Source organism: Ascaphus truei, chromosome 22 (genome assembly GCF_040206685.1).
Source record: "Ascaphus truei isolate aAscTru1 chromosome 22, aAscTru1.hap1, whole genome shotgun sequence".
NCBI lineage: Eukaryota > Metazoa > Chordata > Amphibia > Anura > Ascaphidae > Ascaphus > Ascaphus truei.
The window spans coordinates 3,180,571-3,205,645 of record NC_134504.1 but is presented as its reverse complement, the minus strand read 5'-3'; the positions used below and the strand labels follow the sequence as shown (position 1 = coordinate 3,205,645).

Here is a 25,075-nt window from a genome sequence, read left to right as displayed (position 1 = left end):
CGGTCACCAGACGGTGGGTGCAACTTCCCTGCTCAGCCGCCTGGACCCCTTGTATGCCTGCCTCACACCGAACTCTGCTACACATGTGGGCCCTCTCCCTTCTGAATAATAAGGTGACATACTGTCACACACACACTGAGTCACACACACACACACACACACACACACACACACACACACACACACACACACACACACACACACACACACACACACACACACACACACACACACACACACACACACACAGTCTTACACACAGACACACACACACACACACAGTCTTACACACAGACACACACAAACACGAGGAATTCACAGTTAGTATAAATATAGACGTGCAAATAGCTAAAACGGGGTGTGTGCCATGCATGCGCCTTCTGAGTCTTCTTTGTTGCATTTTTTGCGTTTTGTCACTGAAATTGTGCCATGATTTTTAATATAAAACATCACCATCACAAATACAATTTCTGTGACAAAACAGTGACAAAAGACAAAGAAGTTACACATAAAATGCGTGTGCTCGACACACACACACACACACACACACACACACACACACACACACACACACTTTTCTTTTTTTTTATATGTAAGAAGCAATCTGTCGTTGGGGATTTGTCTTCGTCAATCCCTGGAAGACCTTGGGATGGGGTAAAAGTGAACATCAGTTTGCCTCTGAGTTACTCGCAAACTCCACTGACTTTTTAGGGTTTGAGGAAACTCTATTCCCTAATTTTTTTTTTTTTTTTTTTGTAATGAACCAGTGGGATTTTCCAGTGTATAACAAACACTGAGACCCCCTGGTTCAGAGGGTAATAATTAAAAGATGAACCGAAAATCAAAGGAATATCATCAGCACGCCAACTTATTCCATAGCGCAGTACAATAGGGTTGCAGGACGAAACCCGTAAAATAACAAACATTAACATACATTGTTACAGTAGGTAAGGAGGGCCCTGTCCCAAGGAGCTTACAATCTATTTGGAAGGGTAAGTGGAAACATCAGGTACTGGGGGATAAAATATTTTACTCAAGACCAATAACTGAGCAGCTGTAACATCCGTGAACGGGTAACTCCCTTTGGTGTGACTCTGGTGTTATGTCCAAGAGATTTAGAAGGAGAGTGAATTCAGCTGCACAGCACATGGAGCTCCTTAACAGCATAAGAGATCCCCCTTCACAGCAAAGAGATCCCTCTTCACAGCAAAGAGATCACCCTTCACAGCAAAAAGATCCCCCTTCACAGCAAAGAGATCTGATGTGATGTCGGTGAGACTAGGAGGAGGAACAAACTGTGACGTGAACGGTCCTTTATTTTGTAGGTGAAGAATATATGAATTCCTTTGTTTTTATAGCACCTGCCAGGTACATAGCGCATCACACAGTGATACACATTATTACATAACAATATAACACATAATGGGAATAAGTGCTTCAGACATGAAAGGGATTCCCTGCCCTGAAGAGCTTACAATCTTAGTGTAGGAAGGGCAGGGAGCAGCAAGGAAAGATATTCCTAAACCCAACGGAACTGGTGACTCCAAGCAGCAGAACGTGATCAGAACTTGGGCTACATTTACTAAACGGTGTTGCTCCATACAGCACCAACCTGAGTCAGCTGTAAGGTGTGTTGTGTCCTAGAACCGCTTAGGAAAGTTGGCCCTATATGCCAGGGGTGAGCACAGAGTTTACAACCACAATACCTGCCTAGGAACGCTGATTGTCCAAGTCCTGGTGTGTAGACGCTCAGGCAGAGAACGTGCTCAAAGCCTCAGCATATCTAGATCCATCTGAAATGGAACATGCTGCTCTAAACAGGGACACACGGGATTTCTGTCCAACCCCGTCCCACCAAAGTGTTACCGTATGAAAACCTCCGAGGGCCATGTGTTTAATACCCAATGTTTGCTGTAGAAATGGCTTGCAGAGGCTTCCTCTCCCGTAAACCTGCCGGAGTGTTCTTAGAAACCATATAGATGCTCTCTGAGTCTCTGCTCCCTTGGTGTCTCCGAGTCTCTGTTCCCTTGGTGTCTCCGAGTCTCTGTTCCCTTGGTGTCTCCGAGTCTCTGCTCCCTTGGTGTCTCTGAGTCTCTGCTCCCTTGGTGTCTCTGAGTCTCTGCTCCCTCGGTGTCTCTGAGTCTCTGCTCCCTTGGTATCTCTGAGTCTCTGCTCCCTTGGTGTCTCTGAGTCTCTGCTCCCTTGGTGTCTCCGAGTCTCTGCTCCCTTGGTGTCTCCGAGTCTCTGCTCCCTTGGTGTCTCCGAGTCTCTGCTCCCTTGGTGTCTCTGCTACCTTGGTGTCTCTGAGTCTCTGCTCCCTTGGTATCCGAGTCTCTGCTCCCTTGGTGTCTCTGAGTCTCTGCTCCCTTGGTGTCTCTGAGTCTCTGCTCCCTTGGTATCTCCGAGTCTCTGCTCCCTTGGTGTCTCTGCTCCCTTGGTATCTCCGAGTCTCTGCTCCCTTGGTGTCTCCGAGTCTCTGCTCCCTTGGTGTCTCTGCTCCCTTGGTGTCTCTGAGTCTCTGCTCCCTTGGTATCTCCGAGTCTCTGCTCCCTTGGTGTCTCTGCTCCCTTGGTATCTCCGAGTCTCTGCTCCCTTGGTGTCTCCGAGTCTCTGCTCCCTTGGTGTCTCTGCTCCCTTGGTATCCGAGTCTCTGCTCCCTTGGTGTCTCTGAGTCTCTGCTCCCTTGGTATCCGAGTCTCTGCTCCCTTGGTGTCTCTGAGTCTCTGCTCCCTTGGTATCTCCGGTCTCTGCTCCCTTGGTGTCTCTGCTCCCTTGGTATCTCCGAGTCTCTGCTCCCTTGGTGTCTCCGAGTCTCTGCTCCCTTGGTGTCTCTGCTTCCTTGGTGTCTCCGAGTCTCTGCTCCCTTGGTGTCTCCGAGTCTCTGCTCCCTTGGTGTCTCCGAGTCTCTGCTCCCTTGGTGTCTCTCAGTCTCTGCTCCCTTGGTGTCTCCGAGTCTCTGCTCCCTTGGTATCTCTGAGTCTCTGCTCCCTTGGTGTCTCCGAGTCTCTGCTCCCTTGGTGTCTCTGAGTCTCTGCTCCCTTGGTGTCTGAGTCTCTGCTCCCTTGGTGTCTCTGAGTCTCTGCTCCCTTGGTGTCTCTGAGTCTCTGCTCCCTTGGTGTCTCTGAGTCTCTGCTCCCTTGGTATCTCCGAGTCTCTGCTCCCTTGGTGTCTCTGAGTCTCTGCTCCCTTGGTGTCTCTGAGTCTCTGCTCCATTGGTGTCTCGGAGTCTCTGCTCCCTTGGTGTCTCTGAGTCTCTGCTCCCTTGGTGTCTCTGAGTCTCTGCTCCCTTGGTGTCTCTGAGTCTCTGCTCCCTTGGTGTCTCCGAGTCTCTGCTCCCTTGGTGTCTCTGCTCCCTTGGTGTCTGAGTCTCTGCTCCCTTGGTATCTCCGAGTCTCTGCTCCCTTGGTGTCTCTGAGTCTCTGCTCCCTTGGTGTCTCTGAGTCTCTGCTCCCTTGGTATCCGAGTCTCTGCTCCCTTGGTGTCTCTGAGTCTCTGCTCCCTTGGTATCTCCGAGTCTCTGCTCCCTTGGTGTCTCTGAGTCTCTGCTCCCTTGGTATCTCCGAGTCTCTGCTCCCTTGGTATCCGAGTCTCTGCTCCCTTGGTGTCTCTGAGCCTCTGCTCCCTTGGTGTCTCTGAGTCTCTGCTCCCTTGGTATCTCCGAGTCTCTGCTCCCTTGGTGTCTCTGAGTCTCTGCTCCCTTGGTGTCTCTGAGTCTCTGCTCCCTTGGTGTCTCTGAGTCTCTGCTCCCTTGGTATCCGAGTCTCTGCTCCCTGGGTATCTCCGAGTCTTTGCTCCCTTGGTGTCTCTGAGTCTCTGCTCCCTTGGTGTCTCGGAGTCAAGCCAGAAATCTTGGATGGGTCTTACCTCTGAATTTTTCTACTGTTACTCAAGGCTCTCCCAGGAAATTCTCTGCTCGCTCAGATTTCGATGAGGAATTTGTTGTATTTTATGAGCCTAACCTTTTTTTCTTTGTGCCTGTGGGGCCTTGTTTGCAGGCCTCTCTGATAGCAAAATATAGAGGTTATATGGGGCAATAAATACATGGACGGACGGAACCCTGAGCAGTCTCCCTCACTCAGCCGCTTGGTGGGCCTGGAGTAGCAGTAAAGTCCTTCGGTGATAAGTGCTGGTTACTGAGGGAAGCCGTACCTTTTAAAAATGAATTCTTCAGTGTTATATGAACTATTGAACCTCTGTGTTCAACAATACATTGTGGAAATTAGCTGCATTGAATAATGCCAAACTGCTACAGGAGGTGTCTGTAATGGAAAGCAGCAGTCAGTGTTTGGGACGTGCCATGAAAATCAGCATTTTGCCTGATACAGACGTTACAGTACTTCGTTTGACTTCACAACTCGTAATGTAACCTGCTACAACTTAAATCAGCAGTTCAAGCTGCCTTTCCTTCCCCCCCCCTTTAATATGCGCATCAATACAATCCACACAATAATAAGTAATTAGTTAAGTTACCGATTGATCCGTTCTCCTGTGATCGATCAGCGAACATTCGGCGCGGGGTTCACTAAATGGCTGTCAGTGTAGCAGAAGAGGACCCAAGATGCAAAGTTCTGTGGGGGAAGATCATGTGACCAGGCAGTCACTAGATACAATTGGTGCACTGCTAGAGAGAGGACAGGGCTTTAAAAGGGGTGTGCCAGAGCCTGTTTTAGAAGAGGAAGGGGATGTGACTTTGTAAATGGTTGCAATAGAAACAAAAAATGCTTGTTACATTGTAATACATTAAAAATGTCATATAGAGTTGTGTTTTAAAAAAAAAATGCTACAAGTATTTTCTCATAGTACAGAACGAATTTATTTAAAAAAAAAACGCATGTAGGATATTGCTTGTTCTGCAGCTTTAAAGAACAGAACCCCCCCCCCCCCAACACTACCTCACACCCAATAAGTAAATCTACTGACAGCTTGTAATGTTCACCAACACCCACTTAAACACAAGTAGAGAAATCACTACTGTGTTTCATTTGTGGACATAACATTGTCAATAATATTGAATACTCCATTGTATTACTCTCCTGGGTATAATAATCAGAGTGTATACATATAAGGAGATGGAAATATAAGGCAACCAATGCTCAAATAGTGTCTCGCAACACCATTAAATGTAACTATACAAAATATAATAATGTGGAACCTCGGTCACCAAAATAACTATGTTTTATAAATAATTCAGATGCAATCATAGCATAGAAATGTCAGAATGGTTACAAGTAAGCAAAGCGCTATATAAGCGTAAGTGTACATTAAAAATACACGAATAAGAAAATACCATGACCATAATAACACATTAATAGACCAACCTCAAGATCAATTCCAGACTGACACCCTAGGAAGGAGACTCAACATTTTGGGGGTGCAAGAATGCCTTTATCTGGCATTCACCATGAGGTTTCTCTATCTGTGTTCCTGTTGTGTTATTTTTCATGCCTGTATTTTTGTGTGTGCTTACACTGCTCCTTTTCTACTTGTAATCATTCTGACATTATACTATGATTACATTTGAATAATGTATAAAAGATTGATTGAAATGTATTTATTGCTGATTATTTATTTTATGGGCTTTATAGCATAATTTGTGTTGTTGTGACATTGTCACAAGTGGTTAGCAAATGCTTCGGGTGTTTTCATGGAACATGACTTTAATTTCCTGTGTACAAAGTATCCAGCAGAGCAGATTATAGAGGAGAATTTTCAAAGCCGTTTGAAATGAGGCAAGGGGTTACATCTTTATTTTGCTCCAGCTTCGTGCTGTCTGTTCTTAGTCTGCTATTTGAGGAGTGTCAGTAGGAGGCGTTATCAAACTGAAATAATATCGGGGCAGAATCTGAGATAACAATGATGTTGTGGTTATACTTTGCAGGATGTTAAATATAAAGTAGAGATACTTAAAGGGAAACAGAGTAGATGATGGCAAAAATAATTCATGACAGTGATGGTTAACAAATGGCATATAAGAGCTGATACAAGCGTTTGATGTAAAAACTCACTTTTAAGTGCTTACATATTTAGTTCAGTTTTATATCAATGTTTCAGTGGACACAGGATCTGTTTCAAGTGGAACCTTCTAAAATATCACCACTCCAAAGGAGGCCTGGCCCACCCAACCCAATACATAAAATGTGACTTGCCTCTGCGTCTTCTCCCAGTGTCAGGAAGTGATAACAGAAGAGGGCTGCCTGTCCCGCGTGCTCTGATCAAAAGGAAACGCACAACTCCTCAGTATAACGGGAGATGGGTGAAACCTGTCATGACCAGTGTGGTTTCATAAAGAAGTGGAGTGGACATACTGTAAAAAATATTTTGGGCTGACTTCAAAGAGAGGCAGCCTGCCAACTATCCCATGTTCTTGATGGCTCCAACAAGCCTTCTCGGCTCCTTTCTTCCTGTAACGTTGATATTCTCCCACAGTAACTAGCCGAGCCTTCATCTTCACACTGTGCTTGGCAAACTCTTCGTTACGTGTATTCTGCATATCTTACACACATTCTGTATTTCTCTCTCTCTCCCAGTCTCTCTCTCAAATCAAATAAGCTTTATTGGCATGATGAAAGAACATTTCAGTATTACCAAAGCATGATTAACAGGGGGTATGGTATAATGATTACCCAGTATATGGATAATCTCTCTCTCTCTCTCTCTCTATCACTCGGGCAGCGATCACATGAGTGCAAATGCTGAAGGTCCGGTGTCGCTAAAAAGGTGAATTGACCTCTATAGACAGAGCGTCGTAGCCAATACAGACAGTGACTACATTGTATTCTTTGGGGCATATATAAGTGATTTCATATAGACTGATGCCTTTTCTATAGATCTTTGAATGGGATTTAGCGCATGGATTGTTCGGCAAACAGATCTGCACAATTGCTGACATGCATTTATTTTCAACGTGTGTAGTAACCGCACAATAAAAATAAGAGTGATGCACAGAAACTGTAAACACAATATTTATTTGTAGTGTTCTCACCGAGGATTTTGTATGAGCCAGAGTGAGATAATGCCCGAACATGTCCACAACAGACTCCTCAAACTGACTTTATAACTCTTCTCCACCCAGCCCTATAATTCCCCTTTGGGATAATCCGTTCCAAAAATAAAAGGATTTGTGGTGATACATTACGTCCAAGAAAGTGACGACTTGGGACATGGATCCCAACTTTTTGATTTAGCTGAACATTTCGCTATTTGCATTGAGGTCCAGAGCAAGATTAGGACTCCATTTTTATTACTGTATCTTTAAAAAAATAAATAAAAAAAAAAAAAAGCAGTTCGTTCTTGGACTGGAGCGGACTGATGACTGATGTCTTTAATGAATTAAATGTGGATTACTGGGAGATTTTTTAGAAAAACGAGACAACTTTAAGTATTTTCAAACGTTCTTTTTTTTTAACCTTCCATATTTCTTTCGTAACTAAACGCTTTGGAGACTTTTTACTGTCTTTACCTAATTTCTTCTGAATACAGGTAACTTGTCAATCCCACTGATAGGCCCCGGACGTAGTGGGCGTGCGCGCAACTGAGCGCAAGGCGCCTGTCGCCTGAGCGATCTGTGGACTTCAGATCGCTGGCGGCGGGGAGGCGCGGCGGACGCGTCACCAGGCCGGTTAGCCCTCTTTGGCTGGACCGCTCATGTGATGCGGCCGCCGTGCGGAAAAAAAAAGTTTGTCGGCTCAAAATTCTACCGCACGGTCATTCTAAATCGTGCGCACTATGGCTGCTGCCGTAGAGCTGCTGTAATTTATTCACGCCGCGCGCTCCTCCGCTCACACTATAGACACGGCCACACACAGTTACACAGTTACACAGTTACATAGTTACACCGTTACATAGTAGATGAGGTTGAAAAAAAAGAAAGACATGTTTGTCAAGTTCAACCTATGCTAAATGTAGACAACAGATATAGGATAAAGTATCTATACTTACTTATTTTACCAGAGGAAGGCAAATAAAAAAAACCAGTGTCATATCATCCAATTATCTCTCATAAGGGGAAAAATTAATTCCTTCCTGGCTTCAAATATTGGCAATCGGATTATTCTCTGGATCAGCATCCTTCCCATGTATACTTATTAGGTATTTTCCTGTATACCTTTCCTTTTTATGTATATCCCTGTATACCTTTCCTTGCTATGTATATCCCTGTATACCTTTCCTTGCTATCAATATCCCTGTATACTTTCCTTGCTATGTATATCCCTGTATATTTTCCTTGCTATGTATATCCCTGTATACCTTTCCTTGCTATGTATATCCCTGTATACTTTCCTTGCTATGTATATCCCTGTATACCTTTCCTTGCTATGTATATCCCTGTATACCTTTCCTTTCTATGTATATCCCTGTATACCTTTCCTTGCTATGTATATCCCTGTATACCTTTCCTTGCTATGTATATCCCTGTATACTTTCCTTGCTATGTATATCCCTGTATACCTTTCCTTTCTATGTATATCCCTGTATACCTTTCCATGTATATCCCTGTATACCTTTCCTTTCTATGTATATCCCTGTATACTTTCCTTGCTATGTATATCCCTGTATACCTTTCCTTTCTATGTATATCCCTGTATACTTTCCTTGCTATGTATATCCCTGTATACCTTTCCTTGCTATGTATATCCCTGTATACTTTCCTTGCTATGTATATCCCTGTATACCTTTCCTTGCTATGTATATCCCTGTATACTTTCCTTGCTATGTATATCCCTGTATACTTTCCTTGCTATGTATATCCCTGTATATTTTCCTTGCTATGTATATCCCTGTATACCTTTCCTTTCTATGTATATCCCTGTATACCTTTCCTTGCTATGTATATCCCTGTATACCTTTCCTTGCTATGTATATCCCTGTATACTTTCCTTTCTATGTATATCCCTGTATACCTTTCCTTGCTATGTATATCCCTGTATACTTTCCTTTCTATGTATATCCCTGTATACTTTCCTTGCTATGTATATCCCTGTATACCTTTCCTTGCTATGTATATCCCTGTATACCTTTCCTTGCTATGTATATCCCTGTATACCTTTCCTTGCTATGTATATCCCTGTATACCTTTCCTTGCTATGTATATCCCTGTAGACCTTTCCTTTCTATGTATATCCCTGTATACCTTTCCATGTATATCCCTGTATACCTTTCCTTTCTATGTATATCCCTGTATACCTTTCCATGTATATCCCTGTATACTTTCCTTGCTATGTATATCCCTGTATACTTTCCTTGCTATGTATATCCCTGTATACTTTCCTTGCTATGTATATCCCTGTATACCTTTCCTTCCCTTGGCTTGTTCTTTCGTTCTTTGTTTGTGGAGTAAATACAGTATGATGCCATCATTAGTTAAACAAGTACAGACTGTAAGAGTGAAATACGATAAGTATCTGTAAGAATGAACTATCAGGACCAGGAGAAAATAAATAACCCCTTCATGTTTCACAGGAAGCAGAAAAGGGAACGTTTAGGAATCTGATAATGTTGCTCAGTTGCTTGAACAATATATTATTTTGCCTGCTACGGCTTTTGGTGTTTGAAGCCCATAGATCTGCACAAAAATGGCAGCAGCAGCAGCAGCAGCAGCAGGGCCAACCACTTGTCTTATGTTTGTTTTTTCATATCAATTTGAGCCCGGGGTCCTCCTGTGCGATTTGTAGCTCCGGGGGTGCCCCACTTCCCGAGATTCTTACTGGTTTAGTTGCCGGGGGGGGTTCCTATCCCATTTAGAAAATCAAAATGGCTGTCAAAATGGCCTTCCACCCACCAGCCAATAGGATGGCACAACATCCGAGTGATGATATTGCCGCTTTGTGTGGGACGACCGCGGCGGCCATCTTTCAATCTCCCGGAAGGGCACAGGCAGCAGAAACGGTAACTACGTTAGGGACCGTGGGGTCTCAGAAACCCAAAATAGAGCGGTTCCACGGGGCGTGTGCAGGTAATGTGGTTACAGAAACAATTTGTATTAACAGCGTACAATTACACCATAAAGGGCCTGGAGCAATGGGTGCAGAGGCGATGAATATATAAGATCGTGAACACTAAACATATTGCAATGGGGAACGAAACAAATAAATCCAGTATATGTTGCAATATCGCAAGCATAACGCAAGGAAATAACCATAAGCCAGGCTTGTATGTGTCACGTTACGGTGCGCTGCATTCTGGGGGATTTAACCACTGTGTTTGTACTTTAAAATGTGTTGACTACATCTGGGCGTGCTCTGCACAATTATGGGTTCTTACGTCTGACATATATGGGGATGAAACCCCCAGCCAGTTTCTCTGTACGCCGTTTCTTTACCCAACTCCTCCGCCCGACGCCATTCTTGACCAGAGTGGCACAAAAGTAGAGCTTCCTTTGGTGCTGGCAAACCATGCATGTTGTGCGAGAACGTGGTGTGAGCGCGTTACAGGAGCGCGGTGTGTTGCTGAACACCGGGCCTGATAACCAAGAGAATAAATAAGCATTCGCTGTGACATCATTGCGTTTCTTGGAAGAACACCTGACAGGGACTAATCTGCATTGTGCTTTTTATTCAGCGCATTGTGCTCCAATCACTCTGCATTGTTCGTGTGGATCAGCAGTGGCAGCAAGCCAGAGCTTGCTCAGCATCACAGCGACAGGCAGCACCGTGTCATTATGCTGGGGCTGGGGCAGGAAGAAGACGAGGCCGGCGTGCACTGAAACAAATGCTTAGCATAGGGCTTCACTGGTGTGTTATTGTTTATTGTAAAAAAAAAAAAAAAAAAGTATAAAAAGTTAGAGATTTAAAGTGCAAAAGGTGTCTTATAATAATAATACCCCCCCCCCCTCTAAATTACTTTATCTACACAGAATAATCCAATGAACGCGTTTAAATCGGTATTATTTAAATTACACATATACTTAGAAAATTCTCAAAAACGAGATACACACGAAAAGACAGAGATAAAAAATGGTTTGTGTCAATATGAATGATGTATATAAATGATTAATTAACATTGTTTAGACAAGAGAGAACCCAGATCTATGTCAACATTCAGTCCTCCAGGAGCCAAAGTTTTTAAAGTGTATATCCAGAAAGTTTCCTGCTGCTGAGATCTTTGTTACAGTATTCATCTCTCTCTAATTCAGTTTTAATTTCGCAATTCTCACACCAGTGTTTTTCAAACTTTGTTTTTGGTTAAGGAACCCTATAATTGTATTGTACAATTTTTGTGGCACCCCAACCCTCTCTAATAGCGCGTCTGGGATCAGATGCATTGTAAGGAACCCCAACCCTCTCTAATAGTGCGTCCGAGATCAGATGCATTGTAAGGAACCCCAACCCTCTCTAATAGTGCGTCCGAGATCAGATGCATTGTAAGGAACCCCAACCCTCTCTAAGAGCGCGTCTGAGATCAGAAGCATTGTAGGGAACCCCAACCCTCTCTAATAGTGCCTCCGAGATCAGATGCATTTTAAGGAACCCCAACCCTCTCTAATAGTGCGTATGAGATCAGATGCATTGTAAGGAACCCCAACCCTCCCTAATAGCGTGTCTGAGATCAGATGCATTGTAAGGAACCCCAACCCTCTCTAAGAGCGTGTCTGAGATCAGATGCATTGTAAGGAACCCCAACCCTCTCTAATAGCACGTCCGAGATCAGATGCATTGTAAGGAACCCCAACCCTCTCTAATAGCGCGTCTGAGATCAGATGTATTGTAAATTCTTCTGTATTTGGTACAAATTTCAAATGACCTGAAAGATAAACCTTTAGGGAGGCCCAGAGAACCGAGGGGTTCATAGGAACCCCTGTTGTAATGCACTGTCCTACACACTTGAATCCTGTTGGGTCCTGGGAATTTACTTCTTTAAAGTGCTTTTGCAAATTATGTTGTTGGAAACCTGTTTGAATATTTTTGATGTGTTTGGTTGACGGTCCTAATATTTTTTTTTGTTTTGTTCTACCTACACATTGTTTATTGCAGGGGTATTGTAGGAGGTATGCAACATTGTGACACTGACAATCTATGAAATCCTGAATCCCATACTCCTGATTAGTCTGTATTTTTTACATTGTTTTGGATCACACACACACACACACACACACACACACACACACACACACACACACACACACACACACACACACACACACACACACACACACACACACACACACACACACACACACACACACACACACACACACACACCTAAACACACACACACACACACCTAAACACACACACCTAAACACACACACACCTACACACACACCTACACACACACACACACACCTACACACACACACCTACACACACACACCTCCACACACACACCTCCACACACACACACACACACCTCCACACACACACCTCCACACACACACACACACACACACACACACACACACACACACACACACACACACACACACACACACACACACACACACACACACACACACACACACACACACACACACACCTAAACACACACACACCTACACACACACACCTAAACACACACACACCTACACACACACACCTCCACACACACACCTCCACACACACACCTCCACACACACACACACACACACACCTCCACACACACACCTCCACACACACACACACACACACACACACACACACACACACACACACACACACACACACACACACACCTACACCTACACCTACACCTACACCTACACACACACACACCCCTACACCTACACACACACCTACACCCACACACATACCTACACACACACACACACACACACACACACACATACCTCCACACACACACCTCCACACACACACACACACACCTCCACACACACCTACACACACACCTACACACACACACACACACACACACACACACACACACACACACACACACACACACACACACACACACACACACACACACCTAAACACACACACCTAAACACACACACCTAAACACACACACCTACACACACACACACCTACACACACACACACACACACACACACACACACACACACACACACACACACACACACACACACACACCTAAACACACACACACACACACCTAAACACACACACCTAAACACACACACCTACACACACACACCTACACACACACACCTACACACACACACACACACACACACACACACACACACAACATTATTGGTATACTGTATCATTCTTATTTATAGCATCTGTTCTAAATGAATGAATGCATTTAATGGCTCTTTCTCTCCTAATCGGCGTATGTGTGTGTTAAATATTTCCTGATTTCACTGGGTGTTTTGTTCGCATATAAAGACCATTTTGATCACCTAGTATGAATTCTTGGTAAAAAAGTCATAAAACCCTTCTGGTTTTCATCAAGGAAGCAGCGGGATGCAACAGAACATTTATTAACTGGAAACATAAACAGAAATATTGAAACCATTTTCAAAGTATCCCAGTGCACTATCTCGCCACTATTTGGTATTTGTTAACATTACTTTAAAACAAGCGGTTGCAACATCACCTGATGCTTTGTGTTCGGACACTGACCACGTACAGTATTACTCCGGTTCTTCGGTCCGTTTAGTTGTTGTCACATTTCACAGAGTGCGTTGTGATCAGCGCCAGCAGAGCGCGTCCTGAAGTCTTCGTTCCTTTCATTGCTGTTTTTGGCAGTGTTTGAAATTTTGAAGTGAAGAGAAAAAATATTTGTTCCCTCGCAGCACAAAGCTTCACATTTATCCTGAAAGCGCTCAGCTCCGCCGGCTTCAGCGGTCAGCTATTCCTGAAGACCCTGTCCCGGCTGCTGCCCTCACTTTGAACTGACCTTGAAATTGGTGCCATTCTATGTCGGACTCGAATTATAAATAATATATAGTTGCAGGGCCGCTTTTTATTCCGTATCCACAATAAGAAATATATTAAAGAAAACACAGGTGTGGTTATAGTAAGAGAGCAAAAGTAATAGTGATTCTTATTATACGTAACTTCTGCGATGTTTTGCAGAACGTCTGAGGGTTAATTTGTAGGTTAGATATTTAGATATAATGTTAAAGAAGGGGGGGGGAAATAAAATGTACGCACAGTTTTGGAAGGGTTAAATTGCAATAAATAAAGACCTTTTAGAGGTTGTTTTGTTTCTGCGTCTCTGCCCCAGCTTGCACCTTGGGGAGAGTCAGTAGGAGGAGTTGGGGGGAGTTACATGGGGCACAGATTATAATGAGATGTATCACATTCTGCGTCTGCCCCAGCTTGCACCTTGGGGAGAGTCAGTAGGAGGAGTTGGGGGGGGGGGAGTTACATGGGGCACAGATTATAATGAGATTTATCACATTCTGCGTCTCTGCCCCAGCATGCACCTTGGAGAGAGTGAGTAGGAGGAGTTGGGGGAGTTACATGGTGCACAGATTATAATGAGATGTATCACATTCTGCGTCTCTGCCCCAGTTTGCACCTTGGGGAGGGTCAGTAGGAGGAGTTGGTTGAGTTACATGGTGCACAGATTATAATGAGATGTATCACATTCTGCGTCTCTGCCCCAGCTTGCACCTTGGGGAGAGTCAGTAGGAGGAGTTGGGGGGGAGTTACATGGTGCACAGATTATAATGAGATGTATCACATTCTGCGTCTCTGCCCCAGCTTGCACCTTGGGGAGAGTGAGTAGGAGGAGTTGGGGGAGTTACATGGTGCACAGATTATAATGAGATGTATCACATTCTGCGTCTCTGCCCCAGTTTGCACCTTGGGGAGGGTCAGTAGGAGGAGTTGGTTGAGTTACATGGTGCACAGATTATAATGAGATGTATCACATTCTGCGTCTCTGCCCCAGCTTGCACCTTGGGGAGAGTCAGTAGGAGGAGTTGGGGGGGAATTACATGGGGCACAGATTATAATGAGATGTATCACATTCTGCGTCTCTGCCCCAGTTTGCACCTTGGGGAGAGTCAGTAGACGCCTTAAAGTGTTTACAAAATGACTAAATTGTTTAGTATCAATCAGAGCAATGGCTCTCAGACCCCAAAGATGTGATGTCTATTCCAGTATTTTTATAAAACTGTACATGCCACATGCAGATGTAAATATATTGATACACCTCGTTACGTGTAGGTACTTTGAGCCTCCAATTTATGAAACATATTGAAGTGATGCACATAATGAAAAAGTTTCTGAACCACTGAATGGGAGCATTGACACATAAGGTGAAGCATTTGGCTGTCTGGAAGGCCTTATATTATGACATTCCTGGTTAATATGGTTATAGTGCGGCAGTCTCATGTTGCCTCGGGATCTGAAGAACCAGCCCGTGTACACAGGAAACATACCGTATACCTTTCTTTGCAGCCAAGTTTGGTTTAATATCTCATTTTAATTGTTCTTGTTTACATAATTCTTATAGAACAGACGCCCTTCACTTTTTTCCCTTTGTAGGAAGAGAAATTGTTTTGTGTGTGTGTGTGCGTATGTATGTATGTGTGTATGTATATATATATATATATATATATATATATATATATATATATATATATATATATATATATATATAAGAGAAGAAGAGAAAAGAGGCGAGAGCGCACGCCCCATAGCGTAAAAAGATAACATTTATTGGAGGTGGGGAGGGGAGGAAGGAGGGGGGATAGGAATCGCACTCACAGGATTCAAATAAAAATGCGCAGTTGTGAAATCATATATCACCGGCGGTATAATTATAATTATAACTATAATTATATTGTGACTTTTATAAGTGTCATTGCTAAACTGTAACATTTATAGAAAATATGGTCATAATTCATTGCAAGCAAGAAACACTTTGTTTTCAAAGTATACAGTTTGTAACCTATTGCACCAACTCCTAAGTTTCTTTGTAACAAAGTACATTTTATTATTCTGATATCTCCCATATTAAACAGGTACAGGAGAGATAATGATCTGGAATGTGTCGTCTGGTCAGTGACACACCCGGGATATCACACTTCACAGATGCTGATCGTTGCACCGATTCCTAACCAAATCTGTGGATATTGGTGCAGTTTTGTCATTTCTAAGATTTGTTCAAATGTAATTCCTTTTTATACATGGAGGATCAGATAATAATATCCGTTCCTTCTTCCCTTCATCCTTCGAACCTGCTGCAGATAAGGACGGGGAGACCAGTTTTGTGGTTAAACGACTCTTCGGTTGCTTACTATCATCTTTTAAATTGTATGACGCCAACATTCTCCGTGGCGCAGTACAATGTGGCAGGGAGGACAGTAACATTGTGTGACACGAGAGAACGTCTATGTTAAGAAGAACTGAAAGGCGGTCACTGACCCAAGGAGCTTTCTATCTAAATCTATCGTGGTAAATTAGGGGACGATACAGGATCATGTGAGACCTGGAAGGTTTGGGGACCTTGTGGTGACTGGGTGACATGCCTTCATCAGCTGCTGGTGACCGTGATATTGATAGTGACTTCTATAGAGGTGAAAAGTCATGTGTACAGCACAGTGTGCACTGCCGCCCTTTATATGAATAAGACACACTGTAAGGTATATTTTCTAAGAGAGGAAGGGTCGAGGCTGAACAGGGTGCAGAGAGGTGCTGTCAAAAGCTTCCATTTGTTATTCTTTGTCTGTTACCTAATTTTTCCACGGGACACTGTTGGAGGTTTGGTTATCATTTGAATCCCTCCTTTATTGGCTGTGTGTAACCAAACACAGCCTTCGGCTGTCATCACAACTCTTAGATCAAAACCTGTCTCAATGGCGTCTGTCAAGAGTGCAAAAGCTACATTCAAATGAGGATTATTGAAGGGGGGGCAAAAAAAAAGAACAGAATTATTTACATTAATAAAAGAAAGCCGATGTTTAATTTGCCTCTCACCGTTTGAGGTCTTCCCCCTGGGCTTAAAAGACTCCACTCATTGTTGACTCATCGCACCCGTAAATCCGGACAGACCGGTCCCCCGTGTTGGGGAAATTTGATCCCACTGAGACCACACACGTCTAGTCCCCGATCTGGAGGATTTGGCATGAAATTCTAGCAACTCTGAAAATGCCTTCATGCCTCGCGCTGGTCATTGGGACCCTGCGCTCCCCGATCCCCAGGGCACACAGATCGGGCCTTCTCTCATACCTCGTGCGGAACCCTGCGCTCCCCGATCCCCAGGGCACACAGGTCGGGACTTCTTTCATACCTCGTGCGGAACCCTGCGCTCCCCGATCCCCAGGGCACACAGGTTGGGCCTTCTCTCATACCTCGTGCGGAACCCTGCGCTCCCCGATCCCCAGGGCACACAGGTCGGGACTTCATGCCTCGCGCTGGTCACTGGGACCCTGCGCTCCCCGATCCCCAGGGCACACAGGTCGGGACTTCTTTCATACCTCGTGCGGAACCCTGCGCTCCCGCTCTCCAGGGCACACAGGTCGGGACTTCTTTCATACCTCGTGCGGAACCCTGCGCTCCCCGATCCCCAGGGCACACAGGTCGGGACTTCTCTCATACCTCGTGCGGAACCCTGCGCTCCCCGATCCCCAGGGCACACAGATCGGGCCTTCTCTCATACCTCGTGCGGAACCCTGCGCTCCCCGATCCCCAGGGCACACAGATCGGGCCTTCTCTCATACCTCACGCGGAACCCTGCGCTCCCCGATCCCCAGGGCACACAGGTTTGGGCCTTCTCTCATACCTCACGCGGAACCCTGCGCTCCCCGATCCCCAGGGCACACAGGTTTGGGCCTTCTCTCATACCTCACGCGGAACCCTGCGCTCCCCGATCCCCAGGGCACACAGATCGGGCCTTCTCTCATACCTCGTGCGGAACCCTGCGCTCCCCGATCCCCAGGGCACACAGGTTTGGGCCTTCTCTCATACCTCACGCGGAACCCTGCGCTCCCCGATCCCCAGGGCACACAGGTTTGGGCCTTCTCTCATACCTCGCGCGGAACCCTGCGCTCCCCGATCCCCAGGGCACACAGGTTGGGCCTTCTTTCATACCTCGCGCGGAACCCTGCGCTCCCGCTCTCCAGGGCACACAGGTTGGGCCTTCTCTCATACCTCGCGCGGAACCCTGCGCTCCCCGATCCCCAGGGCACACAGATCGGGCCTTCTCTCATACCTCACGCGGAACCCTGCGCTCCCCGATCCCCAGGGCACACAGGTTAGGCCTTCTCTCATACCTCGCGTGGAACCCTGCGCTCCCTGATCCCCAGGGCACACAGGTTGGGCCTTCTCTCATACCTCATGCGGAACCCTGCGCTCCCCGATCCCCAGGGCACACAGGTTTGGGCCTTCTCTCATACCTCGCGCGGAACCCTGCGCTCCCCGATCCCCAGGGCACACAGGTTGGGCCTTCTCTCATACCTCACGCGGAACCCTGCGCTCCCCGATCCCCAGGGCACACAGGTTTGGGCCTTCTCTCATACCTCGCGCGGAACCCTGCGCTCCCCGATCCCCAGGGCACACAGGTTGGGCCTTCTCTCATGCCTCGCGCTGGTCACTGGAACCCTGCGCTCCCCGATCCCCAGGGCACACAGGTTGGGCCTTCTCTCATACCTCACGCGGAACCCTGCGCTCCCCGATCCCCAGGGCACACAGGTTGGGCCTTCTCTCATACCTCACGCGGAACCCTGCGCTCCCCGATCCCCAGGGCACAGAGGTTGGGCCTTCTCTCATGCCTCGCGCTGGTCACTGGAACCTTGGTTAAGTTGTTGAAATTGGTATTGCCACGTCCCAAGTGAGAAGGGTTCCCTGGGTTATGCCAAGTCAGAGGGACTAGACTAGGCAAGAGGCGGAGAAGCCAACTGTAGGGGTAACACAGTAATCCAAAATAATACAAAACAGTAACTGTATCTATAGGGGAAATAAAAAAAACCCTTACAGGGGACAGAACACCACCCGTCGTAAACCAGCTACTAAATTGACGGTTTTATGACTTTAGATTAAAAAAATCTCCTAAAAAGACGTTTAAGGTCTTGACTCAATATATAAACCCTCATAACTTCATATCCCCAATAACAATAGATTCAGGCGATTGTGACGGATGCAACAGGACTGATTTTGACCGTCCAGACCGCAGATATCCGGCCTCACCGCATGTGTCTCCTTGTAACAATGACCGGTATCAGAATGTTATACTTGAGGCCGCGCTTATAGCGCCGGCGGCGGTGACGTCAGGCTGCGATCGCTGGAAAAATCAAATTGAGATGACTCGCAGCGATCGCGACCAAGCCGGCGCTCCCTCGCACTTACTATAAGCGCACGACGGCGGCAATGCATTTGTTTTGCCGCAACGTCGCGTTGCCGGCACTATAAGCGCAGCCGGAATAGAGGTTATCACCGGACATCCTCATTTGTAATAAATTCACTCTTTTGTGGCACACTTTCATAGCCCCCCGAATTGTGCAGGACCCTCCAGAGAATGCTTTTGAAAGAACCTGTAAGGCTACGGCCCCAATCACCGCGCGCGGAGGGGCCGCACCGTGACAAGCCGCGACCTGTGGTCTGTGATTGCGTGTCAGGGGGAAAGACAAGATCGCGACGGGGGGCGCGGAGGGGCCGCACCGTGACAAGCCGCGACCTGTGGTCTGTGATTGCGTGTCGGGGAAAGACAAGATCGCGACGGGGGGCGCGGAGGGGCGCAGCCTTGGCGTCACATGACTGGTTCGCCCTCATTGGCTGAACCGCCGACGTGACGTAACCAGCGCTCAATCGCCACTAGCAAAGGCAAGATTATTTTCTTCGCAAAAATGTGGTTGCGCATTGCGATCCGTACACGCGCCTTCAGGCAGCTACTGAGCGCGGCACCATAGAGGGGCGGAGCTTGTTCCTGCAGCGCACGCCGTAGCGCTCGCCGCAGCCTACACTGGGGACTCAGCCCAGGAATACCTTGGTAACATATCACATTGTCTCCAGCAGCAAAGCGTTAAATATACCTTCTTGCTCATCAATAAACCCCAAATATTTGCACGCCTGGCACTATCTGTCTCTGTTTAGAGACTGGTAGTCTCTGTTGACTGAGACTCGACTAAATATTTTAAACCAACAAGCTTCCCAAAAGTAGCACAGCCCAGAGGTCACCGTGTCTTTGTTATCACACTTCTTATCAGCAGCATATTATTGTATTCTGTTTTACTTCTTGCTTTGTCTCAAGGTCGCTCCAGCGAAATACATCTTGGCCCTGTCCCCACTGACATGTCTGATATGGGATTATGTGGGCGAGAGGGGGGCAGGAGTGATTGAAATGCTGAGAGAGCGCGAGGGAATATGTTCTCCATACGGGTCGCATTAGTCGGGTATTCCAGTCGCTGCGGGCATTTTGTGTTAGATTTGTATTACGCAGTGACAAGCTCCCAGCCAGTGCGCATGTATAGTGCGTAATATACATTATTAAGTAGTTGGGAACTTGGATCTATACCCCCCCCCCCCAAAAAAAACCTAGTAGGTTTTGCATAAATGATGAGATAACTATTGATAGTGGCAGAGAACATGTTCTATCTCAGAGGGCTGCAGACATCACAACCCTCTTCTATACATTAACGCACAACGTTTACTAGATCTGCGATACATTGTATTTGCTGCAGGCGCGGTGTAGCGATCACTGGCGCACTATCCCCCTCAGGCACTGGTTTTTGCAATGGTTTTAGCTAAGCAATTCCATGGTAATGTAGCACATGTACAGTACTGTGTGGGTGTGTATCATTATCTGTCATCTGGAACAGGAGGGAAGCAGAGCAAACCAAAAGAAATGCAATGATTTATAAAAAGTTCATTTTATTGGCTGATTACAGTCACAAACCATCCATCTTGGTGGCTCAGCGTCCCTTCTGTTCTGTATGCAGTTACCCTGACTAGGTTTCTCTGCTTGCAGCACCCACTACTTTTCCTGTTTGTTGCTCTTGTTCCCATAGAGTTGGGGCATCCCAAGTTGCATTTATCTTGACTCTTGTGTGATTATCTGTCATCTGCCATTTTTCTTTCTTCCTTCCGATCTCGTTTTCCCCGCTTCGTTTTCCAATGCTACTTTGTATCTCTCGCCCGATCCATGCAACATAGGAATCCATGTCTGCCACAGGTTCCAAAATCTGCCGTAATCAGCCCATTGTCACATTCCTGACCTGTATGTATTCCGTGACAATTGGAAACTTGGGACCTAAGGATGACCTGCATATATAAGTATTGTGCCTCTGAAATAATACTAAGGATGACCTGCATATATAAGTATTGTGCCTCTGAAATAATACTAAGGATGACCTGCATATATAAGTATTGTGCCTCTGAAATAATACTAAGGATGACCTGCATATATAAGTATTGTGCCTCTGAAATAATACTAAGGATGATGTGTTCTTGTTTTGTTAGTGCTTTATGGAAATGTCCATGTGTCCTGATACATACTCGGTGCTTTATGGAAATGTCCGTGTGTCCTGACACATACTCGGTGCTGTATGGAAATGTCCGTGTGTCCTGACACATACTCGGTGCTTTATGGAAATGTCCATGTGTCCTGATACATACTCGGTGCTTTATGGAAATGTCCGTGTGTCCTGACACATACTCGGTGCTTTATGGAAATGTCCATGTGTCCTGATACATACTCGGTGCTGTATGGAAATGTCCGTGTGTCCTGACACATACTCGGTGCTGTATGGAAATGTCCGTGTGTCCTGACACATACTCGGTGCTGTATGGAAATGTCCGTGTGTCCTTACACATACTCGGTGCTGTATGGAAATGTCCGTGTATCCTGACACATACTCGGTGCTTTATGGAAATGTCCGTGTGTCCTGACACATACTCGGTGCTGTATGGAAATGTCCGTGTGTCCTGACACATACTCGGTGCTTTATGGAAATGTCCTTGTATCCTGACACATACTCGGTGCTTTATGGAAATGTCAGTGTGTCCTGACACATACTCGGTGCTTTATGGAAATGTCCATATATCCTGACACATACTCGGTGCTTTATGGAAATGTCCGTGTATCCTGACACATACTCGGTGCTTTATGGAAATGTCCGTGTGTCCTGACAAATACTCGGTGCTTTATGGAAATGTCCGTGTGTCCTGATACATACTCGGTGCTTTATGGAAATGTCCATGTATCCTGACACATACTCGGTGCTTTATGGAAATGTCCGTGTGTCCTGACAAATACTCGGTGCTTTATGGAAATGTCCGTGTGTCCTGATACATACTCGGTGCTTTATGGAAATGTCCATGTATCCTGACACATACTCGGTGCTTTATGGAAATGTCCGTGTGTCCTGACACATACTCGGTGCTGTATGGAAATGTCCGTGTATCCTGACACATACACGGTGCTTTATGGAAATGTCCGTGTGTCCTTACACATACTCGGTGCTGTATGGAAATGTCCGTGTGTCCTTACACATACTCGGTGCTTTATGGAAATGTCCGTGTATCCTGACACATACACGGTGCTTTATGGAAATGTCCGTGTGTCCTGATACATACACGGTGCTTTATGGAAATGTCCGTGTATCCTGACACATACTCGGTGCTTTATGGAAATGTCCATGTGTCCTGATACATACTCGGTGCTTTATGGAAATGTCCGTGTGTCCTGACACATACTCGGTGCTTTATGGAAATGTCCATGTATCCTGACACATACTCGGTGCTTTATGGAAATGTCCATGTGTCCTGATACATACTCGGTGCTTTATGGAAATGTCCGTGTATCCTGACACATACTCGGTGCTTTATGGAAATGTCCATGTATCCTGACACATACTCAGTGCTTTATGGAAATGTCCGTGTGTCCTGACACATACTCGGTGCTTTATGGATATGTCCATGTGTCCTGATACATACTCGGTGCTGTATGGAAATGTCCGTGTGTCCTGACACATACTCGGTGCTGTATGGAAATGTCCGTGTGTCCTGACACATACTCGGTGCTGTATGGAAATGTCCGTGTGTCCTGACACATACTCGGTGCTGTATGGAAATGTCCGTGTGTCCTGACACATACTCGGTGCTTTATGGAAATGTCCGTGTGTCCTGACACATACTCGGTGCTGTATGGAAATGTCCGTGTGTCCTGACACATACTCGGTGCTGTATGGAAATGTCCGTGTGTCCTGACACATACTCGGTGCTGTATGGAAATGTCCGTGTGTCCTGACACATACTCGGTGATGTATGGAAATGTCCGTGTGTCCTGACACATACTCGGTGCTGTATGGAAATGTCCGTGTGTCCTGACACATACTCGGTGATGTATGGAAATGTCCGTGTATTCTGACACATACTCGGTGATGTATGGAAATGTCCGTGTGTCCTGACACATACTCGGTGATGTATGGAAATGTCCGTGTGTCCTGACACATACTCGGTGATGTATGGAAATGTCCGTGTGTCCTGACACATACTCGGTGATGTATGGAAATGTCCGTGTGTCCTGACACATACTCGGTGCTGTATGGAAATGTCCGTGTGTCCTGACACATACTCGGTGCTGTATGGAAATGTCCGTGTGTCCTGACACATACTCTGTGCTTTATGGAAATGTCCGTGTGTCCTGACACATACTCGGTGCTGTATGGAAATGTCCGTGTGTCCTGACACATACTCGGTGCTGTATGGAAATGTCCGTGTGTCCTGACACATACTCGGTGATGTATGGAAATGTCCGTGTGTCCTGACACATACTCGGTGATGTATGGAAATGTCCGTGTATTCTGACACATACTCGGTGATGTATGGAAATGTCCGTGTGTCCTGACACATACTTGGTGATGTATGGAAATGTCCGTGTGTCCTGACACATACTCGGTGCTTTTATATTTACGGACAATCAACCCACTAACTGCTCTTTGCTCCCCAACCGGACACTCCCGTGTGGACTCCAGACTGTTGCCGAGAGTCGGGCGTGATCCTGACTTTAGTGGAGTTAATGAATACCATGTCGGTCACTGTTCTCTCCTTCTTTATGAATATGCGGTTTCTCTGGGTTCGGACTCTGTCCAGAGAAGGTTCTTCTTCCGTTGGGTTAACGAGCGAGGAGACGGCACAATGTTTATTGTTGCGGTTTGTAAAGACAAAGCGAATAAGCTCTTGCAGGCGTGCAAGGATCAGAAGCGGAAACTCGCCAGAAGAATCGCGGAGGTAAGATGTGAGCGCTGCTAGTGTACTCTGCTCTGTGCCAGTGTACTCTGCTCTGTGCCAGTGTACTCTGCGCTGTGCGCTCTGCTCTGTGCCAGTGTACTCTGCTCTGTGCCAGTGTACTCTGCTCTGTGCCAGTGTACTCTGCGCTGTGCGCTCTGCTCTGTGCCAGTGTACTCTGCGCTGTGCGCTCTGCTCTGTGCCAGTGTACTCTGCTCTGTGCCAGTGTACTCTGCTCTGTGCCAGTGTACTCTGCGCTGTGCGCTCTGCTCTGTGCCAGTGTACTCTGCTCTGTGCCAGTGTACTCTGCTCTGTGCCAGTGTACTCTGCGCTGTGCGCTCTGCTCTGTGCCAGTGTACTCTGCTCTGTGCCAGCATACTCTGCTCTGTGCCAGCGTACTCTGTGCCAGCGTACTCTGCTCTGTGCCAGCGTACTCTGCTCTGTGCCAGCGTACTCTGCTCTGTGCCAGCGTACTCTGCTCTGTGCCAGCGTACTCTGCTCTGTGCCAGTGTACTCTGCTCTGTGCCAGTGTACTCTGCTCTGTGCCAGTGTACTCTGCTCTGTGCAGCGTACTCTGCTCTGTGCCAGTGTACTCTGCTCTGTGCCAGTGTATGCTGCTCTGTGCCAGTGTACTCTGCTCTGTGCCAGTGTACTCTGCTCTGTGCCAGTGTACTCTGCTCTGTGCCAGTGTACTCTGCTCTGTGCCAGTGTACTCTGCTCTGTGCCAGTGTACTCTGCTCTGTGCCTGTGTGCTCTGCTCTGTGCCAGTGTAGTCTGCTCTGTGCCAGTGTAGTCTGCTCTGTGCCAGTGTACTCTGCTCTGTGCCAGTGTACTCTGCTCTGTGCCTGTGTGCTCTGTGCCAGTGTACTCTGCTCTGTGCCAGTGTACTCTGCTCTGTGCCAGTGTACTCTGCTCTGTGCCAGTGTACTCTGCTCTGTGCCAGTGTGCTCTGTGCCTGTGTGCTCTGTGCCAG

At 46.4% G+C, this 25,075-nt stretch overlaps 1 protein-coding gene across 12 annotated transcripts in view; it reads left to right on the top strand.

The window, feature by feature from the left end:
• QTGAL (queuosine-tRNA galactosyltransferase) overlaps window positions 1–25,075 on the top strand; it is a 207,924-nt gene that overhangs the window by 127,466 nt on the left and 55,383 nt on the right. Inside the window, exon 1 of one of the 12 annotated variants that reach the window (XM_075579667.1) lies at window positions 23,917–24,105. The exons of the other annotated variants lie outside the window; for them this stretch is intronic. Within the exon in view, the coding sequence (XP_075435782.1) occupies window positions 24,013–24,105 (93 nt within the window). The 5' untranslated portion in view covers window positions 23,917–24,012. Of the gene's footprint in view, window positions 1–23,916; window positions 24,106–25,075 lie in introns of those variants that run through there. 12 annotated transcript variants of the gene reach the window in all.